Source organism: Poecile atricapillus, chromosome 22 (genome assembly GCF_030490865.1).
Source record: "Poecile atricapillus isolate bPoeAtr1 chromosome 22, bPoeAtr1.hap1, whole genome shotgun sequence".
NCBI classification, from domain to species: domain Eukaryota; kingdom Metazoa; phylum Chordata; class Aves; order Passeriformes; family Paridae; genus Poecile; species Poecile atricapillus.
In genome coordinates this window covers 563,127-585,854 of record NC_081270.1, presented here as the reverse complement: position 1 = coordinate 585,854, position 22,728 = coordinate 563,127, and the positions used below count along the sequence as shown (strand labels likewise).

The 22,728-nt window shown below is 40.6% G+C and overlaps 1 protein-coding gene across 1 annotated transcript in view; it reads left to right on the top strand.

Moving 5' to 3' along the window:
• The window catches only part of PEX14 (peroxisomal biogenesis factor 14), a 67,847-nt gene that overhangs the window by 38,700 nt on the left and 6,419 nt on the right, over positions 1–22,728 (top strand). The window contains exons 4-7 of the mRNA XM_058854916.1: positions 15,583–15,705; positions 20,467–20,552; positions 21,176–21,278; positions 22,540–22,637. Of these exons, the coding sequence (XP_058710899.1) occupies positions 15,583–15,705; positions 20,467–20,552; positions 21,176–21,278; positions 22,540–22,637 (410 nt within the window). The remainder of the gene's footprint in view (positions 1–15,582; positions 15,706–20,466; positions 20,553–21,175; positions 21,279–22,539; positions 22,638–22,728) is intronic.

Genomic DNA, 22,728 nt, shown 5'->3' with positions numbered 1-22,728 from the left:
GTCTTCCTGTCCTGCCACTCTTTCGTATGCAGATCTGTCACCTGCTGTTCAGTACCTGCCTATTCATCATGCTGACTTCTTTCCCCCATCAATTTTACCACTGTTTGTGATGTCTGAACTTGCCATGAACTTTACAGATTTTCTTGGCTTCTTGGGTGACAAGGAATGTACAGTAGTACTAACAAAATATCGTAAACTGCTCAGCCTTAGGACATCCTGGGAATCAGACATGGTGCTTATTTGGAGTTGTAAGGGTTTTGGGAAGAATATTGTTGAAGAAACCCTTCACTATCATTCCTCAATATTTGAAAGGAAGTTTGGAAAAACGAGTCTGTTCAGTCGCTATACACATGGAGAAATCACTTTATTGCTCGTCTCTGACTCTTGTCCCAGTCACGAGTCGTTTATGAGAGGGCAGAAAACCACCTGACATCAGGTTAGACATAACTGCCCATGTGATGCCATGTACAAAGGAAGCCAATCCTTTCTCAGCTTGAAATTTATTGATAAATTGGAACAGACCGTTTTGATGCTTAGGAAGTTGTGCATGCTACAAAATGCTGTTTGTAAGCTTAATTTTAAGAAATAATTGGAATGTCATGGGTTTAATGATGTCTCTCCACTTGGCTATCTGACAGTAACTATGTAATGTAAAAGAGCTGTTAAAAATGGCTTTGCAAAATTAACTCCTATTGCTCATTGGGTGTATTTTGGGTCATATCTGCCTTGTTTACTGACAAACTAATGTTTCCATTCCTGGTACTACTGAAAAAACAATACCATTACAGTAGAGTGAATTGAAGTCTATCCTAGAAGATAGTGAGTTATATTCCAAGGCCCAAAATTGTTAGCCTTAGTGATGGGCAAAAAGGACCTAGCCCCTAAGTCTGACTTGTAAATGTAATTATTTATTTATCATGCTTTTGAGCAAAGGTAAATGCCAAGTCCAAGAGAAAGTCACTTCTGTAGATACAATCTAAGAGGAGGCATGGGAGATCTGAGACATGACTGCTTCCTTGGCTTTGGGTGAATTTCTTGTTTGCAGCTTGCTCATCTGTAAAATGGGGTTAATTACCACTTTTGCCTTATTGACTCAGTAAGATTTATCTTAGCTATGTTCATAAACTGCTCTGAGATGCTTGTTTCAGAGTTCTTGGTGCTGCTGTATGTGATTTTTGAAGGTACTGCAGTAAAAGCCACACTTTCAGAGAGATTAAGAGTTTACTTCCATCAGCTGTGTATGGGAGGGGAAAGCTGCAAACTTCAGAATGTCAGAATGCCAAGACTCAGGCAGATTGCGTGCAATCCTAATCCAGCCCCGCAGCTTTGACCTTTGCAGAAAGATTCACCTTGAGATGCTTGAAGAAATCTATGTACGTTTGTATAAAAATATTTCTGTGACAGAAGGAATTTATTTTTCATGGTCATCCAGCCCAGGGTTTCCCCACAGTCTTCCCAGAGCAAGTAAACGAATTCAGCTTTTGACCTGCTCTGAGAATGAACCTGGTATTCTAAGTCTAAAGAGACAGCCTTCCCTCTTGAGGCTAAAACAAAGAGTGTAGTTAGGATAATCTGTGGTTTTCTGCTGAAATCCATTTCAGACCTAATGATACTTTCCTGCTAGGAAAGATAAAATAAGTTCCTGTGTGAGATAATTCTCCAGGATCTCTTAGGCAACATTTCTGTTCTGTTTAAAATTATGTCTTGGGTCCCCGTGAACATGAAATCCTACAGTTTGCTTTTCTGTAGCACACTGTTCCCTCTTAATTTTAGTCTGGAGTGCCATCATTCTTTCCTTAACTAAGAGGTTAATTTAGCTTTTGGTTCATTCCTTGATATTCCTTCTCCTGGAGCCTAGTCCAGGTGACTCCACTTTCCCAGGAGCAGAGCAGAGAATTGATTCTCATGAAACCTCAGGCTCTCTGAAGTAAAAGCTGTTGACTTTGTCATACCGTGCAAATGTGCATTGCTTTTAGCAAGACAATAAAGGGTAAATGGGGTGATCTCTGCTCCTGTGGAGAGGTCAGGTGGTTACATTACACAATCTTCTAGAGCATCTTGCAGCAAATACATGGGTTATATTAAAAGTTGCAATCATATCATTTTTTAAAAGTAAATTGCTGACCTTATGCAGTGGAATCAGCTTTATTGAATTTCGCCAAAAATGCGTTTATAATCCCCCCACCCCTGCATACACATGATATTCATGTCCTTGCTGCCCATGTGGAAATGTCCCTTTTTACGGTGATAAAATTAAATTTGTCTTTGTCTCTGCCTTGCCTCACCTTTTAAGATTCCATCCTTTAGCGACACCAGTGGATATCCATAGCAGAGAATGAAGATGGGCAATATCCCTGCATGGCTGGCTGGCTGATTGTGAGCCAATGACCACGGAACAAATAAATAAGTATTTCACATTTAGAGGACAAATAAAGCTGAGGACAGGTGTAATATGGGTATTTTTCTAGGAGTGTTGTGGCCTTAGCATATGTAAGAATTTATTTTGACTTGGAAGTACCTACACTTTGCTTCTGGATTTTTTTCTAATTGCTATGCAATATGAAATCTAAAATCCACTAACAGCTGTGTAACTAGTAGTACTGTGTTAAGTGCCCTCTTCCAATAATAACTGACCATAAAACTCTCTGGGCTTTGGCCACCTACAGCCTCCTTCCTGAATTCACTTGAGAAAAAAGTGTTTTGCAGCATGCTCAAGAATTTAACGCACCTATATCCTATATTTCTATGCCACTTTGCATCTTCAAAGTACTCTACAAATATTAGCTGACTAAGCTTGTGACACCTGTGGTGGTTTGGCATTTAGGGAAAGAAGTGGGAAACATCTAAACCACTACACACCCTTTATGAAATGGCAAGATTATAAGATTAATTTAAAGCACTTTTGATTAAAATTTTTCCTTCTTCCTTAGGCCTTTACATTCTCAAAGCAGTTTGCAAACTCCACATTTTAGTGGGAAACAGAGGAATTTTAGGTGGGGACACTGAGGCAGATGTATTAACAGTTAGATCTGAGATAATTCTGACTGACAGCCATAGATCTATAAATACAACCATACTGCCAGGGTGATGTACTGATGTATGGAATTTTCGGTAAAATTACTTAAAGCACTTTCATGTTTATCCACCATTCCAGCCCCAGCTGCTTTGAGGGCTGGTGGAGGAGGTTAACTGGTTTTATTCAATAAAATCAACGCAAACCATGTAAGTAAATGAAGGGGCAGACCGGCCTCTTCAGTGGTAGCCTGGATCCCTTCTTACAGCTTCCCCCAGCCTGTGCTTTTTATGTAGTGTTTAAAAGACTGTTGCTCAGAGGTACAGGGAAGAATATCAGAATATCATTACTCCTGCTCTTCAAGTAACCAGGAGAATGCAGCTGTTAAACTCAGGATATAAAATACATGTTTAAAAGATGACTCTGGATGTGTTTAAAAAAGAGAGCGAGAGAGGATTCAAGGGAACCAAAAAATAGCAGGTTCCATTACGGTAATTAAATGGCAGCATTTAACCTATCAGGCCGTTGCGTGTATGTGAGAGACGAGCAGGGAGCTGCATTTGAAATGATCACTGTCTTCCTTGGGGGATAGAGCAGTTAAATAATTTGTTTGCGAGGTGTGAGTTTAGTGTCGGGTAAAGCAAGTGCTTGTGTGTGTGTCTCGTACAGCTGGCATAGCTGAGAATGGTACTCAGCAGCCTGTGCACTGCCAGTAGGAAAGGAACACAAGCTGCTCTTGGCCATTTGTTCGCTTCTCTGCAGAGTCAGGGCCTCACCTGCTCTCACATATTTCATCATAAAAGGAGAGCTTTTTTCACGCCAGGCCACCTGAGACAGGCAGCAGTAGCAGTTAAAGAAAGCCAGGGAGGAAATAGAGGAAGAAAAGAGTGGGAGTCAGTGTTGTGAGCTGTGGTGATGGTAAGGGGGGAGTTGTTGTGTGCAGTCGTTGCCCTTGGCACGCACGAGTCTGGGGTCTGTGGCATCCCTGGGGACCAAGGATGAAGCTGCTGCTCAGAGATCTGCCCCTTGAACTGCACATCAGGCAGTTGCTTGCCCTGCACAGAGTTGTAACTGTGCCTGGTGTGATTCCTGCGCTTTGGGACTGCGGGGCACAAAGCCAGTGCGTGGAGAGGGAGCTGCTAAGGGCAGCCCTGGCCCTTCATCACTGACCTCAGCTCTGAGCAGCTCTTTGGGCAGACCTACACAGTGATGCTGCTCAACTCCCTGGCATCCCAGAGAGGAGACACCGGCCTATGTAGTGCTCAGAAGGGAATATCTTCCCATTTCTATTCACTCCCTTTTTCTTTCTACAGTGATTCCTTTCTTTAGGGAATATTTGCTAGCCCAGGAACTCCAAGAATTATCCTCATACTTTGAACTGATTCAGCTGCCTCCCCTAGTGACCTGACTTGTGTTATATTGCAGGAACACGGCCATAAGTGTTTTTTAATGCTCATTCCAGTTCCTGTTTGAATTCTGTATAGCCACTCCCATTTTAATTCCTGGGCTGGAATTTTTGTGAGGCTTTAGAATACAACAGACTGTGTTAGAAATATAGATATTTCTGTATTTCCTTATTGAATATTCAACCCCAGTGACTGAATTTTGAGGGCAGCACTCAAAAGGAGATCAGAGACCAGAGAAATGCCATATATTTTAGCAACCAATCAAAGCAATGCATGAATTTAAGTCCTTGATGAGAGTTATAAATCTGAAAATATTTCCATATATGATCTACAAAAAATAAAAAGGTATAAATACGTTATTTGAATAAATTATTTGTCGCAAATGCCTTACCTAACTCAAGTGCATATAAGGTATGTATAGATTCTCAAACCTGTCGGTCTGTGCACGTGATGATTGTGACAGTCTGAAATGTTTTAGAAAAGATACTGTGTAATATTATTTCTCTTTCACACATGTAGAAACTGAGGCAGATGGAGGTTAAATGGCCTACACAAGGTCAGTAGCAAGGCTGGGAATAAAATACAAATGTGTAGAGGCTTTTTATTATACTAATAAGGAAACTCTGGAGGTGTGTTTGGCATGGTAATCGGAACCCCAGAGAACTAGAAGCAGTTAGTATGTTCTGTGCATGTCCCGAGGGAGCAATGATGCAACTTCTTTCCTACCTTACCACTCCAGTTCTCTGTGTGTGGTCACCATAGTTTTTACACCACTTAACCTCATTATTTTTAGTATTGTTAGCATTAGTCGTCCTTTGGGCGTTTAATCCAGGCTCTTTAATTTTCTTCAGAGCCCTGAAGAGGCTCTGTGGAAGCCACAAGGGAAGAAAAAAAAAAGCAATAAACAAACCAAAAGATGAAAAATGATCTTTTGAAACTTCTTCTGTTTTGTTGACTTGTCCCCTAATGTTTTTTTGTCTTTGTTGTTCTTTCATCATGAAGGACCCTGCTTAAATGTCTAATCTTGGTTTCTTAAAAGTTAATTTACTATTGTTTCTTTCTTCCCCACCCAAGATTAACATCCTGTGTGATGACATAGATGGTTGTTGTCTAAATGGATGTGATGTAAGCAGCAAAATTGTGTAGGGTGGGTGGAGAAATATTTATATACTTGTGTTAAAAATTACAAAGTAGGTTTTGTCTTTTAAACAGAAGGTATTTCAACACTGTTACTGGCAGCATCAGCCTTTAATTTTACAGGTGGCTACCTTTCTAGTAACATTCAGCAAACAATATTTTAATGGCATGTAAAAAATTTCTCAAAAACAGAATAAGGAGGAATGAGGGTGATTTATAATCTGTAATGAATTCTTGCTGACATGTCTTTTTATAACAGTGTAGTAGCATCTCTGTCTTTCTGGTGAAAGTGCAAACCAGTTTGACCTGAAACATTTGTACCATAATAATCAAATATGTAACATTTTGATGTAATTTTCTTAATTCAAATTATCTTCTTAGTGTGATGTTGCCTGACTCACAGGTGTCTAGCACTGATTCCACTTTATAGAAAATGGGTTAGAGGAGACAAGATGCTCTATTAAGGTTGTGAGGAAAATACCTGTCAGAAAAAGGCATGGCTCTTCACTCAGTGTTAGTTTCTTTATATTTCCATATGTTTTTCCATACACACTTCCACGTATTTTTACATTTTCTTAAAACTTGCAACTGTAGCTGTGTGAGTTCTCCACGGCAGCTTCCTGAGCGAGGGAGTGTCCAGTGTGTCCTGTCACACTGTATGTCCAGAGCTTCACTGTGTGCTCTTCAAACACTCAGACTCCATTTATAGACACTTTATAGCATTTTTCCTCTGATAACTCTATACAAATGGCTTTGTTTTGTTCCTTTCTAAAGTAGAAAAGGCAATGAATTGCATTGAGGTAAGTTGCTCTTCACATTGCAGTTCATTTCCATCTGCAAAGGCAGCTTTGACTGGTTTTGTCTGAGGCAGAAAATAGCGAAGTGCTCTTGTTTTAGTGTGTTTGGGGCAATCAGTAACTCCAGAGTAATGCAAAGAAACAGAAATGGTGCATCAGGACAGATTTCCCCATTCTTATATATAAAACCAAGTCATCCTTCAGATATTCTGAAAAATCCGGTTAAAGAATTTAATGTAATGGCTTGAAATTGTTGTTCTTTTACATGATTCCTTTGGTTTGAATGCCGAGTTGGGCAGAAAGAGTGGCAGGTTCTGGAATTGCAAACCAGCCCAGTCCAGCAATCCCAGATCAGCAGAGAACTGATCCAGAGTTCCACACAAGGATCAAGGCCAGGCCTGATACAGTCTGTGTTCACCCCCGTGCCTGGGGATTCTCCACTGCTGGAACAAAGAAGTTGGAGTCACAAATGTCTGGTTGAGTGCAAATCCCCCCTGGCCAGCTCCTTCTGGATCAGCACTGGAATTCTTGTGACGTGCTGGTTCAAGTTGTTGGAAATACAATTTAAAATTTGTGTTCCAAAGGTAGATCAAAACCAAACCTCCTGTACTGCCGGTGTTTTACTTTTCTTGAATTTAAGACCACCTCTGTCCTTCTCTTTAGAAGCTCCTAAAAATAATATCACAGATCAAAGAGTAGCCAAAGGCTAATTATTTTGTTACTATTGCTCAAGAAGCTGGTTAACAAAATACATTTTGTTCCCACAAAATAAATGGATCTGAAGCACAAATGTTTTCTGTCGCTGTTGCTATTAAAATATGTGGTTAGCTTTATAAGCTATGGTAGTGCATGGGTTTCTTAAGGGCCATGTACCAAACTATCCTGCTTTGGAAATGAACATGTAGAAGAAATTAATATCCTTTCACCCTTACAGAACGTTCCATGTTGTAGTTCCCAATTTAATAGGAAATTGCATAGGCCTGATGTGTACTCTGGGCACATCACTTCATTTCTGTGTGCAGGGTTTGTCTTTGTGGCCTGTCTTTCCTTCACAGAGATTGTTGGGGGCTTTGGGTCTGAGTGCCTTCCTTGGTGTGCACAGCACCTGGCACCGTACACCTGCCCACTGAACACCTTTTGGAATCTCTGAGGAGTGTGGTGACACAAGTAATGAGGACCAGGAGCCATCACTGTGAGACTGGGTTTCTCTGCAGGAAAAGCAGCAAGAATTTACAGGTCACAGGTTGGATGTGCTTGGAAACGTAGCAGTTTAGTGTACCTAATAGCTGTTTTCTCTGAATGCCTGCTCTTATTTCTAGGGAGGCTGGCAGTTGTGGTAACGAGTCATGACAGCACTATGGTTACTGGAGTAGTGTCTCTTCCATTAGCTGGATTTTTTGCTCTCTAAGGACTTCTTGTGCTATTGCTGATAAACTACCTGAGAACTGGTATCCTGGCCTAGTCTTCAAAGCCTGCAAACCCCAAGTAGATATGAATTTGAAATAATTTCAAATATGCACAGGATTTTGTTCTTATGTAGTGTTCTCCCAGCGTGAACTGGCTGAACGTTTGTCCTGTGTTCCTGTGGCAACACTGGCTTCCAGCTTAGTCACACACGTCGTGTCTCCAGCTCTGGCAGACAAGTGGACATCCTCGAGCAGTGTCCACTCAGAGAAGGCTTTCCATCAGGTGCTGTGCTGCTGCTCCTGTGATAATAGAAGGGAAAAGCTGGAGGCAAGGGACCTAAAAATAAAAATATCACCATCACAGATGATGAGAAAATAAAATCTCCTTCCATTTTTAGGAGAGATTTTTATTTATGTTACAGAAAGATTTGTTTCTTCTGTCTTTTTTGCTGAGCATGGTGTTCTGAGAATGATTCTGTAATAGACAGGTCTTCAGAAGAAGGTACCCAAGTTTGAATTTATTTTGTGTTTTTGCATATACTTGTTGTGTAGGAATGTAAATGGGCTTTGTAACAAAACTTCTGGTGCTGTAATTCAGGTTGGTGAGGACTTCTGGACCAGTCTTGCCTGATTTAGAGTCATGTTGCTATCTCCTTTTTTTCTCTGTTTTGAACTATTTGTGGAGCAGAAATGACGCCTGTTGAATTATGCTGTCTGCTGCCTGAGGATTTGTTGTAGATTAATTCAAGAAAGAGTGTCCAAATCCTGTTGAGGCTGTGATAGCACTCCATCTGCTGAGATTTTGGCATTGCAGAATCCCGAGCACGAGTCCTAATTTCATCCTGCATGTTGTTCCTTGAATTCTCTTCTTAGTGTCTTGACCCCTCAAATGCACAGCTTGGTATTGGGAGCTTTCACTGAAGGTATCTCCTTACTTCTTTCTGTCTTATATGGAACAGAGATAATATACTTCATATAAGCAGGGAACTTACTTTACATTAGAAGAGGAAGACCTGACCTCTCTTGCTGCAAGTGAAACTGTGTTTTCCCTGCCTTGAAACTACCAGGGAAATACATTTTGGACTGACTTGTAATGTGATTTATGCTGTGGTATGCTTTGTGATATTACAATGTCCTTTTGCCTTTGTGTTTGATTTTTTCCCCTCTGATAAATTTCACTGGGTGTTTACCCAAAATGCCCATAGGAGACTGAGGCATTTTCCCTGCTGCTTGCTGCCTCAGAGAAGGAATCCCATGGTTTTTTTCCCCTCCCATTAACCTCACTGCAATTTCTTTTCTGTCTTTTTCCTCCTTGTTTTGAAATAGTATTAACATGGGAGACATTTTTAAATAGAAAACTGGAAGAAAAGACGTTTCTTATTCATATGTATACACATGTTAAACACAAATGTGAATGGGTGACCAGAAGCGCCTTTTTCATTTTCCATTTTGAACTTCTCATATATATAAAACTGAGAGGAAAAGTTGTAGAACTTGTTCTGTTTCTTCCATTCCAAGACATGCTAAGCAAGTCACTTGCCCTTCCTTATTCAGAGTGAAAATACTTTGATCCAGTTTTCTGAAGACAGTACTCATTTCATAGGAATATTTAATCAGTAGAAAATAGAGAGGATTTAGTTTGTTTGTTTAGTATTTAACCAAGTGAATAAGGCAGATTAGGGGAAGGGGGGACACTGGACCCATAAACAAGGTGATATATAATATTTTTTTTCGTTCTCCTTTTAAATAAATACCGATCAGCTTTATGTTCAGAGACAATAGGAGCCGTTGGCTTAAATTTGCAGTTTACTGTATTTATGGCTGTAATATCAAGGTGCTGCCGTCGTAATTTCATGCCCCAATGAGAAGAGCAAGGTCGAAGCAAATGCTTCCATCGGCATCTGCTAACACACTAACTCATAAACAAGGCCCGGCTGGATCAGGTGGCACGGAATAATACAGGCTAATGAAATACAGCACAGCTTTCCATTACTGTTAGTTTTTACAGTGTCGTCATTACGTGTAATTTATGTTTAAAAAATTCAATTTTATACAAGGCTCTGGGAAATAGGGGTCTGCAGGTCACCCGACGACTTTTAACGGCTCTGAGAGTCCTTATTGCACTCTACTGTTCCAACAAAATGTTAATAATAAATAATAAAAAAAATCCTCTTTTACTTTTTCTCTGGTTTGCATATCTTGCTCTGTCTTTTTAATTACAAGTGGCTAAGGAGAGTTTGGGGCTGTAGATGATGTCAGGAGTTATCCCCTTTGCTGGTGCTCCCAGAGGGGGGGTTACTATCTGCTTGCTTTTCTTTTGTCTGTCTATCAATCACCCGGGATCCTGTAAATGGAGTAAACACAGCTGAGGAGAGGGAGATACTTAACAACCTCTCTCCCAAACCCTCACCCTCTGACATTGCCCTCCTCTCCTCCATTACACTTCATTTTATTAGAGACTCCAAAAAGCTTAGCTGGGAAGAGAAACTGCTGCTGTATTTGTATTTATTTATTTATACATGTTATACCAAAATACTTTTTTATTTTAACCTTTTCATTCCTGGCTGACTCACTGTGTAATTCCTAGCATTGTTCTGTTATTCTGATTTTCCTTCCTTATTTTAGTGCTGTGCAGCTGAGGTTAGAGCACCCTTCCTTATCACTTCTGATTGCTGCTTAGTCACCCTGATGGGTTAAAGTGTATCATGTTTCTGAAAGATTGCACTTGCATAATTAACAGTCTCGTAGATGAATAGAGCTTTAAGAATTCAAGGCCCTTTCAGCAACTTTTCAAATGACTTTTATTTCTGCATTTTTCAGCCTGGCAGTTGAGAGCAGTCCGTGTCCCCTTGATGTGTGTGTGCCTTTACTAAAGTTTGAGCTGGAAGTGCAGTAGCAGGATGTTTACATTCAAATGCAGTGTCTCAGTGTAAATCAAGGGAAAAAAATATCACAGTGATGTTTCTGAAACCTTAGGTTTTATTCAAATGTTGGGTTGGGCTCAGCCTCATAAATGACCATGTGTGGAAGAAAATGGATCAGGAGACTTTGCCTTTTTGACCTTTTCGAAATGCATTCAGCTAAGCACAGAGTAGGACGTAGGAGACAGATTTGATAACAGTCACCCAGCACTGCACGTAACTGACTGAACAGGTGGAATCATTAGTCTGGATCAGATCCCAGAAGGATTTTATGATGATTCTTTTAAAATGTGGCCATGTTTTTTCTGAGCAGAGTTGACTCAGTGGCTTCCAGGAACAGAAGTGTAATGTCATTTCAGGGTTTTGACCAGCAGATCTTCCTTTCAGTCATACGAGGCACTGACTTCAGGTGCTCATGTAGTTTGTTGTAGCTAAACAAGTTGTCCTGTCCTACTTTGTTTTCTCTTTAATAGAAAGTGTGTGTGGGAAAACCCAGCAGGTGCCACCCCCTGCCCCACACCTTCTCCTGCCTTTTGTCCCTGCCGAGGGGTGGGTGGTCTCCTAGAATGGTGATAAAGCTGGCTTTGGAAACCCACAAAGGAACTGAGTTTTTTTCCACCACCTTTCCTTATTATGGCAGAATTCTTAATTTCACCTAAGCAGAAGTGTCTCCCCAAAACTGATACAGCCTTCAGGTTGTGAAAATCTTGTGTGAATTACTGGACTGAGCAATTCAAGGAGGAATATAATGAAGAAAAATGTATTTTAAGTGCAGAGGACTGGAAAAGGGCTGTCACTAATGTGTCAGAGACTGCATCAGAAGAAGAAAAAGCAGTGGCCCATCTAGTTAAATTAATGGAAGGGTTTTTTATTCCAATTATTGTTACTGTGTTTTGACAGAAAATAGGTAAAACTCACATCTCCTGAGTTTTATTTTGTGTCTGCCAGAGGTACAGTTCTGACCTTGGAGCACTTCTCTTGTCTGTATATCTCACCTCTTCCTCATCTGTGAAATATGGGTAACAGTACTGTAAGTACTCCTCTACTTCAGAGTGGTCATAAGAGGAACAGAATTTTGATGTACATGAGGTCCTTAAAAAGTAAGAGATATAAAAGGACATAAACAGACAGCCAAGTCTTAAAAGTTCTTGTACAAAAGAGTTCTTTATACAACAGCCGAGGTGCAGGCACCAAGAGATGCTTGTGACAGCCCATTTCATTCTCTGACTTGCTCTGTTTCTGTGTTTGACTGCAGAGGCTGAGTGATGCCTGCAAATTGAGTGGCAGCAGTAATGATCAAAAAAGAGGGTCAGCAAGAGCCTTTGAGTGCACAACAGTCATGGGTGCTGGATTATTCAAATCAACACCCTGAAGCCTGAAAAGGAATTTTTAAAGCTTTGTGAAAATTATGAGTAATTCTTTGCAATGGTTGTGGCGCTGTAGAGGAATGAGATGGATGGTTGGGGGCAGGGAACAGGTTTGCATTCTGTGGGGCTCTGAAGATGTTTCCGTGCATCCTTCTCCTCAGCTCAGTCCTTGCTCAGTACCCTCTGCGGTTAGATTATTCCTTGCAGATAGCAATCAACTGGAAGGAAGTGTGTGTCTAATTTGCATGAGATTATTTAAAACAAAAAAAAGGTCTGCATTAGTCAGGGTGATGGTAAACAACGCAAAGAGATGCCTTTTATAATATAGCCGTGGCTCAGCTTTCAAAGCCAAATATAATTCACTTACAATTGGCAGTTTCCTTTATTGTTCCTTTTAACCTTTTGCATTCTGCATGGACTTGATCTCACTGCAGCCGCAGAACAACGAAAATGTTTGTTTTCCAAAGTGGTGGAAAGTGGATTTAGAGCAATTCCACTGTTCAGCTGAGGTGATTTTCTTGAGATACTTGTTCGAGAGCTATGCTAGACACAAAGCCCCAGTTTTTGTGACACTGCTTTTGCATCCAAGGGCAGTGGTATTATTTTTGGGTTGCCAATTTCCTGCTAGATTAGAACAATGAATGAACATTGATACTTTTTCATGTAGTGCAGTGATAGGGCTGTGATAAAATAAAGCAAGATGAGGTATTGGAACAGATGACACTTAGATCTGGTTTAGAAATTCACACTTTTGTATGTAATGAGTATATCCAAGTTGAATAATTTGGGCATGGAAAATTCATACTGTGTGCATACATAGGTGGTGAATTTGAAAAAACAAACAAAAAAAATCATTCCAAAGGGAAATGTGATGAGTTGGCCATAACTGCCTGAGGAGAGCTTTAGAATGTCTTGTCCATTTTCATTGCTGTGTGTGAGAAATGACCAGCATGAAGACAGGTAGATTTCTGAGTGCAGAGATGACTTGTCATTACTGGAGGGTGTCCACCATGCAGACTTACTCCATATATATATATATATATATATGCTTCAAGAATCACCTCCAGGACTCCCTTGATCTTGAGACCAAGATCACACGGCCTTAAAAGCATCTCGTCCAGATGAACGAAGAGGTTTTCCAGGCAATCCCAGTCTTCTCCTCTGATAATTAAGAAGGGACGTAGTTGTGATGTTCTTTTGTTTATTGCCACTAGTACCGTGGCAAAGACCACTTCAGAAGGCAGCAGAATAGTCCAGGGTAGTAGTAACAATTCTAATTTGTACTAGTCAAACCAGGAATTGAAATGTGAAAGGCTTCCCATCATTCTATCATTCACATCAGCTTCTTCTTCACAGCACAGCAGGGTTTAAATGGAAACAATGATATTTGTCCCTAGCTGGCAAAATCAGAATAATCCTAGAAGTGCATTTTATTTGCAAAAGATTTCAGCTTTTTTCTCAGATAGGATGAGAATATGGTATGGTTATGAAAGAACAGACATTGTTTTCTGCCCTTTTTGTGGAATGAAGATCCTCCATTACTTCTGATGTTTCTAAGTGTTAAATATTATCAGATTTGCATGGAAATAGAACAAAATGCCACATTTTCTGCCAGCAGCTAATGTCTCCATCTTTATGAAATCCAGTAGTTACTGGTGATCTGCAGTGTTGGCATCTGTTTATGGGTTCTACATTGGATAATTAGTAGCTGGTTAAAACAGTTTCTTACAGATTGGACTTTGCTTTTTGACGTGTATTAGACACCATAAATACTGCTTTTGTGAGTAGAGCAATATGCTGAGTTGTGTTTATCTGCATTTTATTACTCTCACTGCGAGTCTGGTTTGGTGTGGTTTTGGTTCCTTACTATTTGAGCCACACATCAAATACAAGTCAGGGGGTGATTCTGTCACACTGACAGAATCTGATCAGAGATCAGGAACTTTCAATTTCTGATACTGTTTCTTACACTGACAGTATTTTGTTGTTAGAGGTATCACTAAAGTTCTCTGGAGTGGATGAATAGTGTCTCACAGGAACTCACAGTTTCTCACACACACAGGAAGAGAGAGAAGATCTGTTAATAGTTATAAAGCCTTCTGAATACTACAAGCACTGTGATAGTGCTTATGATATTAAATAACAGTTCTGAGACAGACTCATGCATTTATTTGTGGCAATATTGTTTATGCTACAGATTATTCTGTCTAGACCCCCCAGTATGCAGCGAAGTTAAAGATCCTGAAAAAATTTCTTGCAACTTAGCTAATATGCCCAGTCTTTCTGTAATATTAAAAACCGATTTTTTTCCCAATGCTCTCTTGTTCATACCATTTTCATCACTGTATTCAGTCCCTACAAGAATCATGTGAGAATCAAGTGGTCTGCCTCTTATCTTCTTAATCTTTTTCCTTAAATCCATATTCTCACTTCCTGCCTTTCTGAGTGTTTCTGCATACACTGGGTGTGTGGTGGAAGGTCCCGAATCCCTTCACGTGTTCCTCGTAGCAGGGACACGAGGTTTTTATGTGCTTCTGTGCAGGAGAGTAACACAACAAATGATGCACGGCTGTCCAGCTCCCACTTCATGGCTGCCATCTGAGTACTAAATTCTTTTCCTAGAGGATGTTTTCTCCTGTTGGAAAAAATAATCCGTCTGTGCTTCCTTCTTCAGGGATGCTGGTCATTGTGAATCCTGTGGCTGCTTTTCTTCTCCCCCTTGTTGGCCAAATTCTTTCCATATGTTGTGGCCAATTACAGATGGTCGTCCTGGTGTTTCCTGATGGCAGGAGTCACTGCAGCAACGTCCCATGTGTGCACTGTTAGTCCAGCTCTGTGTGAAATGAAAACCAGGCTGCCCTGGGGCAATCCAATCATGCACCAATGGGCTGGGGCAATGCTCAGCTGAAAGTTGGTCTTGGCCTTGTTTTGATCTGTTTTGTTATAGTTTTATTTCCTCCTTACATTCTGTGTCCCATTCATACTAATCACAGTCAGTCCTGATTTTTTTTCTTTTTATTTCTGCATTTGTCATAAAATAAAGCAAATTATTCCCGTCTTCGGAAACGATCTAGACTAATTAGTCGTCTAACCCAATAATTAGTTTTTTGTTTCCCTGTCTGTTTTCATGCATTATTGTTAGTTTTTTCCCCTCTTTTTTTTTTTTACACCATTACAGATTAAAATGAGCCACATTTGCAGTTGATGGTATCTTTTTTTCGGGGGAAGAATGTAGAATTGCAATAGAAAGCTACTTCAAAAGCAGCAATAAACTCAAGGATAAATTAAGGAAATTGAATGAGCCACATTTGGAAGCAGCGTTGAGGCTAATATTCTGTCGCTTAAGGTTAAATTGCAACAGAGAAAGAGAGAGGGAGACATTCCAGTGAATCCAAAATTGGGGAGGCATTACTGCTCAAGTCAGTGCCAAAATTCTTTGCAGCTTGAAAAGGTTCTGCCTGGCTTGAGAATTTAATTATGTGTGCATAAAGTGGGTAAAGGTGCTAAACTGATTTCATTTCCTCTGCTCCCCCAGGCCTGACAGATGAAGAAATCGACCTGGCTTTCCAGCAGTCAGGCACAAGCACGGATGAGCCACAGTCCCCAGGTCCTTCCACGCAGCCGGTGCCAGCACAGCCTCCTCACCCCGTGGTGTACAGTAAGTGCCACTTTGAGAAATACCTGCTCCCAACTGCTCTCTGCTGTGATTTCTGCAGCGATTTCACAGATTGGTGTGCTGCAGCCTGGATTTCGGTTCCACTGATCACACACATTGTGTCAGAATGGGACACCAAACGTTACATTGAATGCACTTGGTGGCTGTTGATGCCTGTGACAAGATCATGTTACACAAGGAAAATGAGATACAAATGATCACTGTCTACAAATGTCATCCATACCAGCCTGTGACACCTCGTGACCTGAAGCTGGATCGTCAGTGCAAATTAGATTCTGACACGCCGTAAGGACATCAGGAAAGCACTTTGTCAACACAGGACTCAGTTTTACCTTCTAAGACTTGGAAAACTTTTCACTCTGATCTTAAATAATCTGAGGTGTGACAGCAGAAATTCTGTGTAGACTATGTAGATGTGATTGTATGATTTTTGTGTACAAAATACACTCTCAAAGAAATTTTAGAGTCCCAACATAATCTGTGTAGACTCAAAATTTACATATATATTTGCATTTTAAAACAAACCTCGCAAAAAAGTATCTAAGCTCCAAACAATAAAAACCAAAGTGCACACCATTAAAAATCCATCAAATGAAGCTGTTCAGCTCACATGTGTGTCTAGTAGTTTGAAAATCACTTCACTTACCTGCCAAGTATAAAGAATAGGATTTTGTTGCTGCTCTTAAACAGCTCTGTGGCAGATATTGACTGATGTAACATTCCACTTAGAGCTGTGTTTATTAGTTTATGGCACAGGTTTGCTATTGCTGGAGACAATGCTTGCTTTCTGTGTTTTTAGCTGCTCTGGTTTGGCACAGTTTGAGATGGAAACTTTTGTGATAGTATTGGGCTAAGAACTGGAATATTTCTAGCTGTTGTATTGTGTTGCTGTCTGTGTATTGTATAGGTGCTTCTAGAGCTGAATTCTGCTTCCTGGGCTAATTCCTGTCTGTTATAGTCCAGAGGAAATGCCAGGAAAGCAAAATCTGCTGTCTGCCTGTAGAAGTAGGGCCAGATCCCTCTTGGTGCTGTCCATTGCTCATTCAGATAACTCTTACCTCAACCCAGTACTGGAAGAGTTAATCTTCCCTTCAGTGTTCCACTTGTGAGTAGTACAGAAGTTCAGGATGGTTCAGAACCATCTCAGGCATTTCTTCAACAGGAGTGAAGCAGCAGCCAAGCTGAAGATCTCTCCAGTAATGCCAGTGTAAGGTGTGACTCCTGTGAGTCACAGCAATAAATCCTGGGTACCCCTTCTTAATTTGCTTCCTTGATCTCCTGCTGTTGCCATCACACTTTGTCCTTTTTCTTAAATTCATACCACTTAAATACTTCCTTTTATACAACTGAACTTAATTTTCTGATGTTTTATTGGAAGTACCTGTAATTTGTATACATACTTCCTAAATCTTGAAGAGTTAACAAGAAAAAAAGTACACTTGTAAGCCATCAGAGTAGCATAGGTCTTGTATGCTGAACCCCTTCTGGGTTTGGTTGAAGAGAAAGTATTTTTCTACTTTTTTTCTCTTTTTTGGGAAAGAGACAATAATTAAATTTCTAGTATTTTAGGTCAATACCATCTCTACTACTTCTCCTCTTGTTCTGGAGTAGTAATTCCTTTTCTCCAGTTTGTACTTTTGCCAAGAGGTGTCAAAACTGCTTAAAAAAAAAGCTTAAAGAAAGCTTGAATTTGATTAATATAGAGAAACAAGACTTTGCCTGACTGATAATAAAACTGATAAATGACATTTGAATTACTTGTAGCAGTAATTTATTACATAAAATATCTTTTATTTGACATGCGATTAGTTGCTGGAAGCATCACTCAATCTGACTAGTTTAAACATGCTCTAAAATGAACCCCCAGTAAAAAACCAGGGCTGTCTGCTATTGGTGTTATGAAATACACTAATCCAGCAGTGAGGACAAAAGTCTCACTTTAAATATTTAAATGATTAATTTATTGGGGTTTTTTTGTTGGCTTTTTTTTACCTTTCTAGCCCATATAATTACAAGCAAACTCAGGGGAGTTTCTGAGCAAGGTGTGCAAAGCTTATCATCCAGGTACTGTTTGTGTTGTTCCCCATGGTATTTGTGGGCTCCATTTATGTGGGTTTGTGCAGATTTTACACCTGCTTAAAAATCAGCTCCAGTGACTTTTTTCTTGCTATTTGGATTTTCTTTTCTCATCCTTGTGTCTTCATTATGTGGAAGTCTATAGAATACAGACTGTTTCCTCATACAATTAAAAATGGTAACTAAAATCCAAACTCTTTTTTTTTCCCTGACACCTTTTCATGGATTCACTCTTTTCTTTTGGAAAATCTCCTCTTCCAGCATTAGTTTCCACAGTTTTAAATGTGGATACTAGCAGAACTGACCTTAAGTTGGATGCGGAAGACCTAATTAGTTTCTGTTAGGAAAGTTAATTCTTAGGTGAATGGGGATCTTAAAAATAGGCTTTATTCTGGAAATGCAATTTACAGTGACTGCTGGAGAAATTAAATATACTTAGCAAAACCACAGGTTTATTCCTGGAGAAAACATCTGTGCCCCTTCCATTCAGCTTTTGAAGGTCTCTTAGTAGAATGGCTTGTTACTTCTGCAGTGCCTAAAGTAACTGGGCTGTCAGTGCTTTTTCACTTTTTCTGAATTTTATTTATTTTACAAGTGAAGAAATTGAGGATATGCAAACAGTCAGTATGAGCACAGAGCTTAAAACAGAGAAACTCCTAAACCTCTCTTCAGATTAGAGAATTGCAGAGAAGAAGAAAGGTTGAGTGTGGATTTTAGGCAGAGCTGTGACATTCTTTATAACATTGTGAAGTTGCTGTGGTCAGTGAAGAGCCTTCACTGCATCTCTCACTTGCTCACTTCTTCTCTCCATCCCCCTCACTTTTTTTTTTTTGTCACAAGACAGATTTCACACATCTCTAAAATGAGTAAAATGGCATTTCAGCTTCTTGTCTTTATAGACTCTCTGAACTTTAGGAAAGATCATTCTGGTCCCTTTTCATTAATAATGAAAACCAGGGGGCAATAAAATGTTCTTAGCTCAAGCATTACAGGAATGGAGGGAGAGATGAGTGAGGTGAAAGGGCAAAGCAGATGGATTCCTACAGGTGTGTCTCCTTCCTGCTCGGAGGTCAGTGGAGCTGGGAGGGAGTTTGGGACAGCCCATCAAGGACAGCCGTGGGCAGGATTCACAGACCCTCGGGATAATTAATCCTGTACAAAAGCAGCTCAGCCTGGAACAAACTGTGTTGTCACAGAAGGATGTTTTTAGTCAGAATTTTAGGGGAGAGAACCCAAGAGACTTCAGGTACCAGAAGTGACAGTGGGGGCACAGCACAGGGGGGAAAGTGGGATGGATTGCTGGGGTTCACAGCAAGATTAACAAGAGATCATTTTAAATCCTGACATGTACACAGCCAGTTACTGCAGCTTAGCTGACGTGTGTTAACTCATTAAGTTAAAAAGTTATGATAATTTGATCATGTGCCTAAGCTCCAAAACTGCAACTGCAGCAACCCAAAATACTCCTGGTGACACTATTCACCAGTTCTGACAGAGATGCCTTAATTTGTTCAGATTTCTAGCCAGAGGATAATTTCAGGCGCTGTGTCCTAAAATGAAGCAAGAAGCTCTGAGTGCCAGTATTTGGGAGTCAGACCCAAATACTCTAGACCCCAAGTGTTGGGATGAGGGGTAACTTTTGGAATGAAATGCCTGTAGAAGAATTCAGCAACAAGCAAAATGGCAGTAGGTGAGCAAAGCAGAAAGGAGACCAGAGGCCACCCATTTCAGCCAGTTAAGCCTCCTAAATTGAGACTTTGGAGAGCACAATGCATTTAAGAGACATTCTAGTCACATGTAAATTTGGAGACCACACCAGTCTCCCATCATGCCAGTTCTGCCCACATCCTGCCATTGAACTTCAGGCAGATCATTCTGCATCCTCCTTATTATTAAAGAAACCCGGGGGCAGTACAAGGTTCGTTCAGGGAACTGCGAGGGAGGTGACAGGATAAGGCTGGTGGAAAACTACAGGTGTCTTCTGATTCTGCTGAAGGAGCAGGGCATAGCATATCTTCACTTTCCTCTGTGCAGCCTCTAAGCTTCTGTGCACAATTGTGTGTTAAATATCTCAAGCTTTTATCTACTTCTTTACCTCTCTCTGTAGATATTTAATTGCATATTTTCTCTCTGCTCTTTATGTGTGCTTTGGTCCCTATTTGTAATTTAAGCTTGAAAGACACTGGATCCTTCCTCATTGAAATGGTCCATAATTGCTGACACAGTTTTCATAAACCCATTTATTGCCCTGGTAGATTTCTCGTCTTTCTTAAAACACTCCCTTCTTTCCTTTCTCCTGCCCTCTTCTGGGTCTCTGGCTCTGTCCCCATTTTCAAAAATGATGATAGTGGAGAACAATAGGTATTCAGGTAAGGAGTTAGCTAGTACCAGCCCAGAGACAGTTACCTGGTTCAGAGTGTCTTCTACAAGGAAAGAGTAGGGAAAAAGAGTTTGATGGACCCTCTTTAATTGTTGCTGTGATTTCTCTCCCTGTGCCACTGCAAGGCCAGAGTCAATGCCAGAGGTCTGGCTGGATGTTTAAATGTCCTCAGCCAAAGGCCTGCACACTGTGTGTTAATCATTACTCTTTTCTCTGATGAAATGGATGTACAAAAATGTTATCACCTGCAGTTCTGACTATAATTATTTCTTGATTCTAACTTTTAGATCCCCCTGGCTCCAGATGGCGAGATTATGGGGCTTTGGCTATCATCATGGCAGGAATTGCCTTTGGATTCCACCAGCTCTACAAGGTAATATGTCCCTTGCTACTCCTACACTGTACTCTGAGACAAACATGTTCTGCTGCTTGTGTCCAAATGATGGTGTTGGTTCCAAGCTGGTGAAGCATCTCTGTTCTCACTGGTACTGCCATTGGTATATTTCAGAAATGTAGACACTTAGCATGAAAATGCAGAGTCAAAAAGTGGCAAGCAAGCTAGTTTTTAGCTGTGGATCTCAAACTACTAGAAATAAGGTAATTTCCATTGTGTATGCTCTTGTTGAAGCACATTCTGTTCCTAGGATGAGGCTGCAGAAGGTTCCATGGAAGCTAGGGGAGAGTTGTGACCTGTTATATCCAGTCCACACTCTCTCTGCAAGGGTGGAATAAGGCAGATTTTGTGGCTGCGTCCAGACTTAGGAGCTGGTTTTCAGCACCCAGACAAATGTAACCACAAAACTCCTCTTCTGCAACTTCTTTTTACACCTACTGTGGAGGGAATTTCTTTTCTCAGCCAGATGTGTGGATAAATGATCACTGGCTCTGTGATAAAGGCTGAGATTTGGGGGGTGGGATTTGAGGATGTTTCTGGTGGATTAGGAATAGTTCTTTGCACATCCCTGTTTCCTGAAAAAGTTTCTGTACTCCATGCAGAAATACCTGGTCCCTCTCATCATGGGAGGCAAAGAAGACAGGAAACAACTTCAGAGGATTGAGTCAAACATTTCTGAGATGAGTGGCAGCGTGACACAGACAGGTAAAGATTAATGACTCCATCAATTCACCCCTCAAAGCTTTTCTCCCTGTATCCTCCATTCTGCCAAGACCCCCACCCTTTTCTTTCCCTCCATCTCCACTTTATGTGGTGACTTCATTTATCTGCTCTGAGAATCTGTTCACATTTGCAAATGAAGCCGCCGTCATTTCGGTTTAATTTGAAATTGCTTGTTTACTGTCGGCACGGCCTCAATTAATTATGTTTTTACGGAAAGGCTCCCAACCTCAGAATATTAATAAGGGGAATAAAATGACAGCCTTTCGGAGGGCTGTAAAGTTCATTTTTAATTTCTGCTTCTCTGATGTTTTCAGGGGCTTTTTTTTTTCAGTGGTTTCTCCCCACCTTCCATCTGAAAATCCGAGGAAGGGTCAGGAGAGTCTGTAATTACTGTGCCTCTGTGACCTTAGCCACCTTCTATGTTATTGACTCTATAGGGTGTCTGTTCATTACCTGATGCCCTAATGATGGTCTGGATTAGCTGTTACCTGTCACACCAATAGAGTTTTTAATTTTATTTATTTTATCAGCTTGTTTACTCCCTGGAAGCTTTGGATAAAGTGCCAAAGTAGAAAAAGTTCTACAGCTGAAGCTGGAGTCCAGCAGAAGTTCTTCAGTGTTTTCTGGGGTGTAGGCCAGGAATACAGGGTGCTGTCTTGAAATAAAAGGGGAAAAGTGCAAAGTATATTCAGCTGGGATGAAAAAAATGATGATTTTCAGCAGTAAGTTTATTAAAGATATTGTGGTTGAAGGAGTGGTAGGTTGAGAATAGGAGGATGCTAATTACACTTTTCATTGGAGAGTGAGAGGAAAAGCATCTTTCATTTCTCATGTTACCCTAAGGTCAACCCTGAGAGCAGCCTTTTCCCAGAGTGGAGCTAGCCCCAGTGTTTGCCTGCAAGAGCCCCGAGATAGATAAATGATACAAACATTGTGGAAGTTCAGGGAGATGTACAAATCATAAACCAATATAATTAAAAGGGAGAGGTTTTAGACGGATATACTGTGGGCTATAGACATCTATACAATGGAAAGATAAACTAGAAATACTGGAGGTTAGATGCAGTGCAGGTAGATTACCCACAGTGCAAATAAATCATATGGATTAAAGTGAGCAGGCGGGCATAGATAAATTAAATATAGTACAAATAGAGGCATCTTTGTAGCTAGACAGCAGGAAAGGCGTGGGTGAGTGTGTATGTGGCTGTATCTCAGTTCAACTCTTCTGCTTTTTCCCTTACAGTGACTCAGTTACAGACAACCTTAGCAGCTGTCCAGGAGCTGCTAATCCAGCAGCAACAGAAAATCCAAGAGCTCACCCAAGAACTGGCTGCTTCTAAGGTACCAGCATCCAACTCTTCAGCTTTAGAGTATCACCAGTTTTGTAGCATTCGTGTTTTGTGGACACATGGAAAGCACCTCTTGGGTTCAC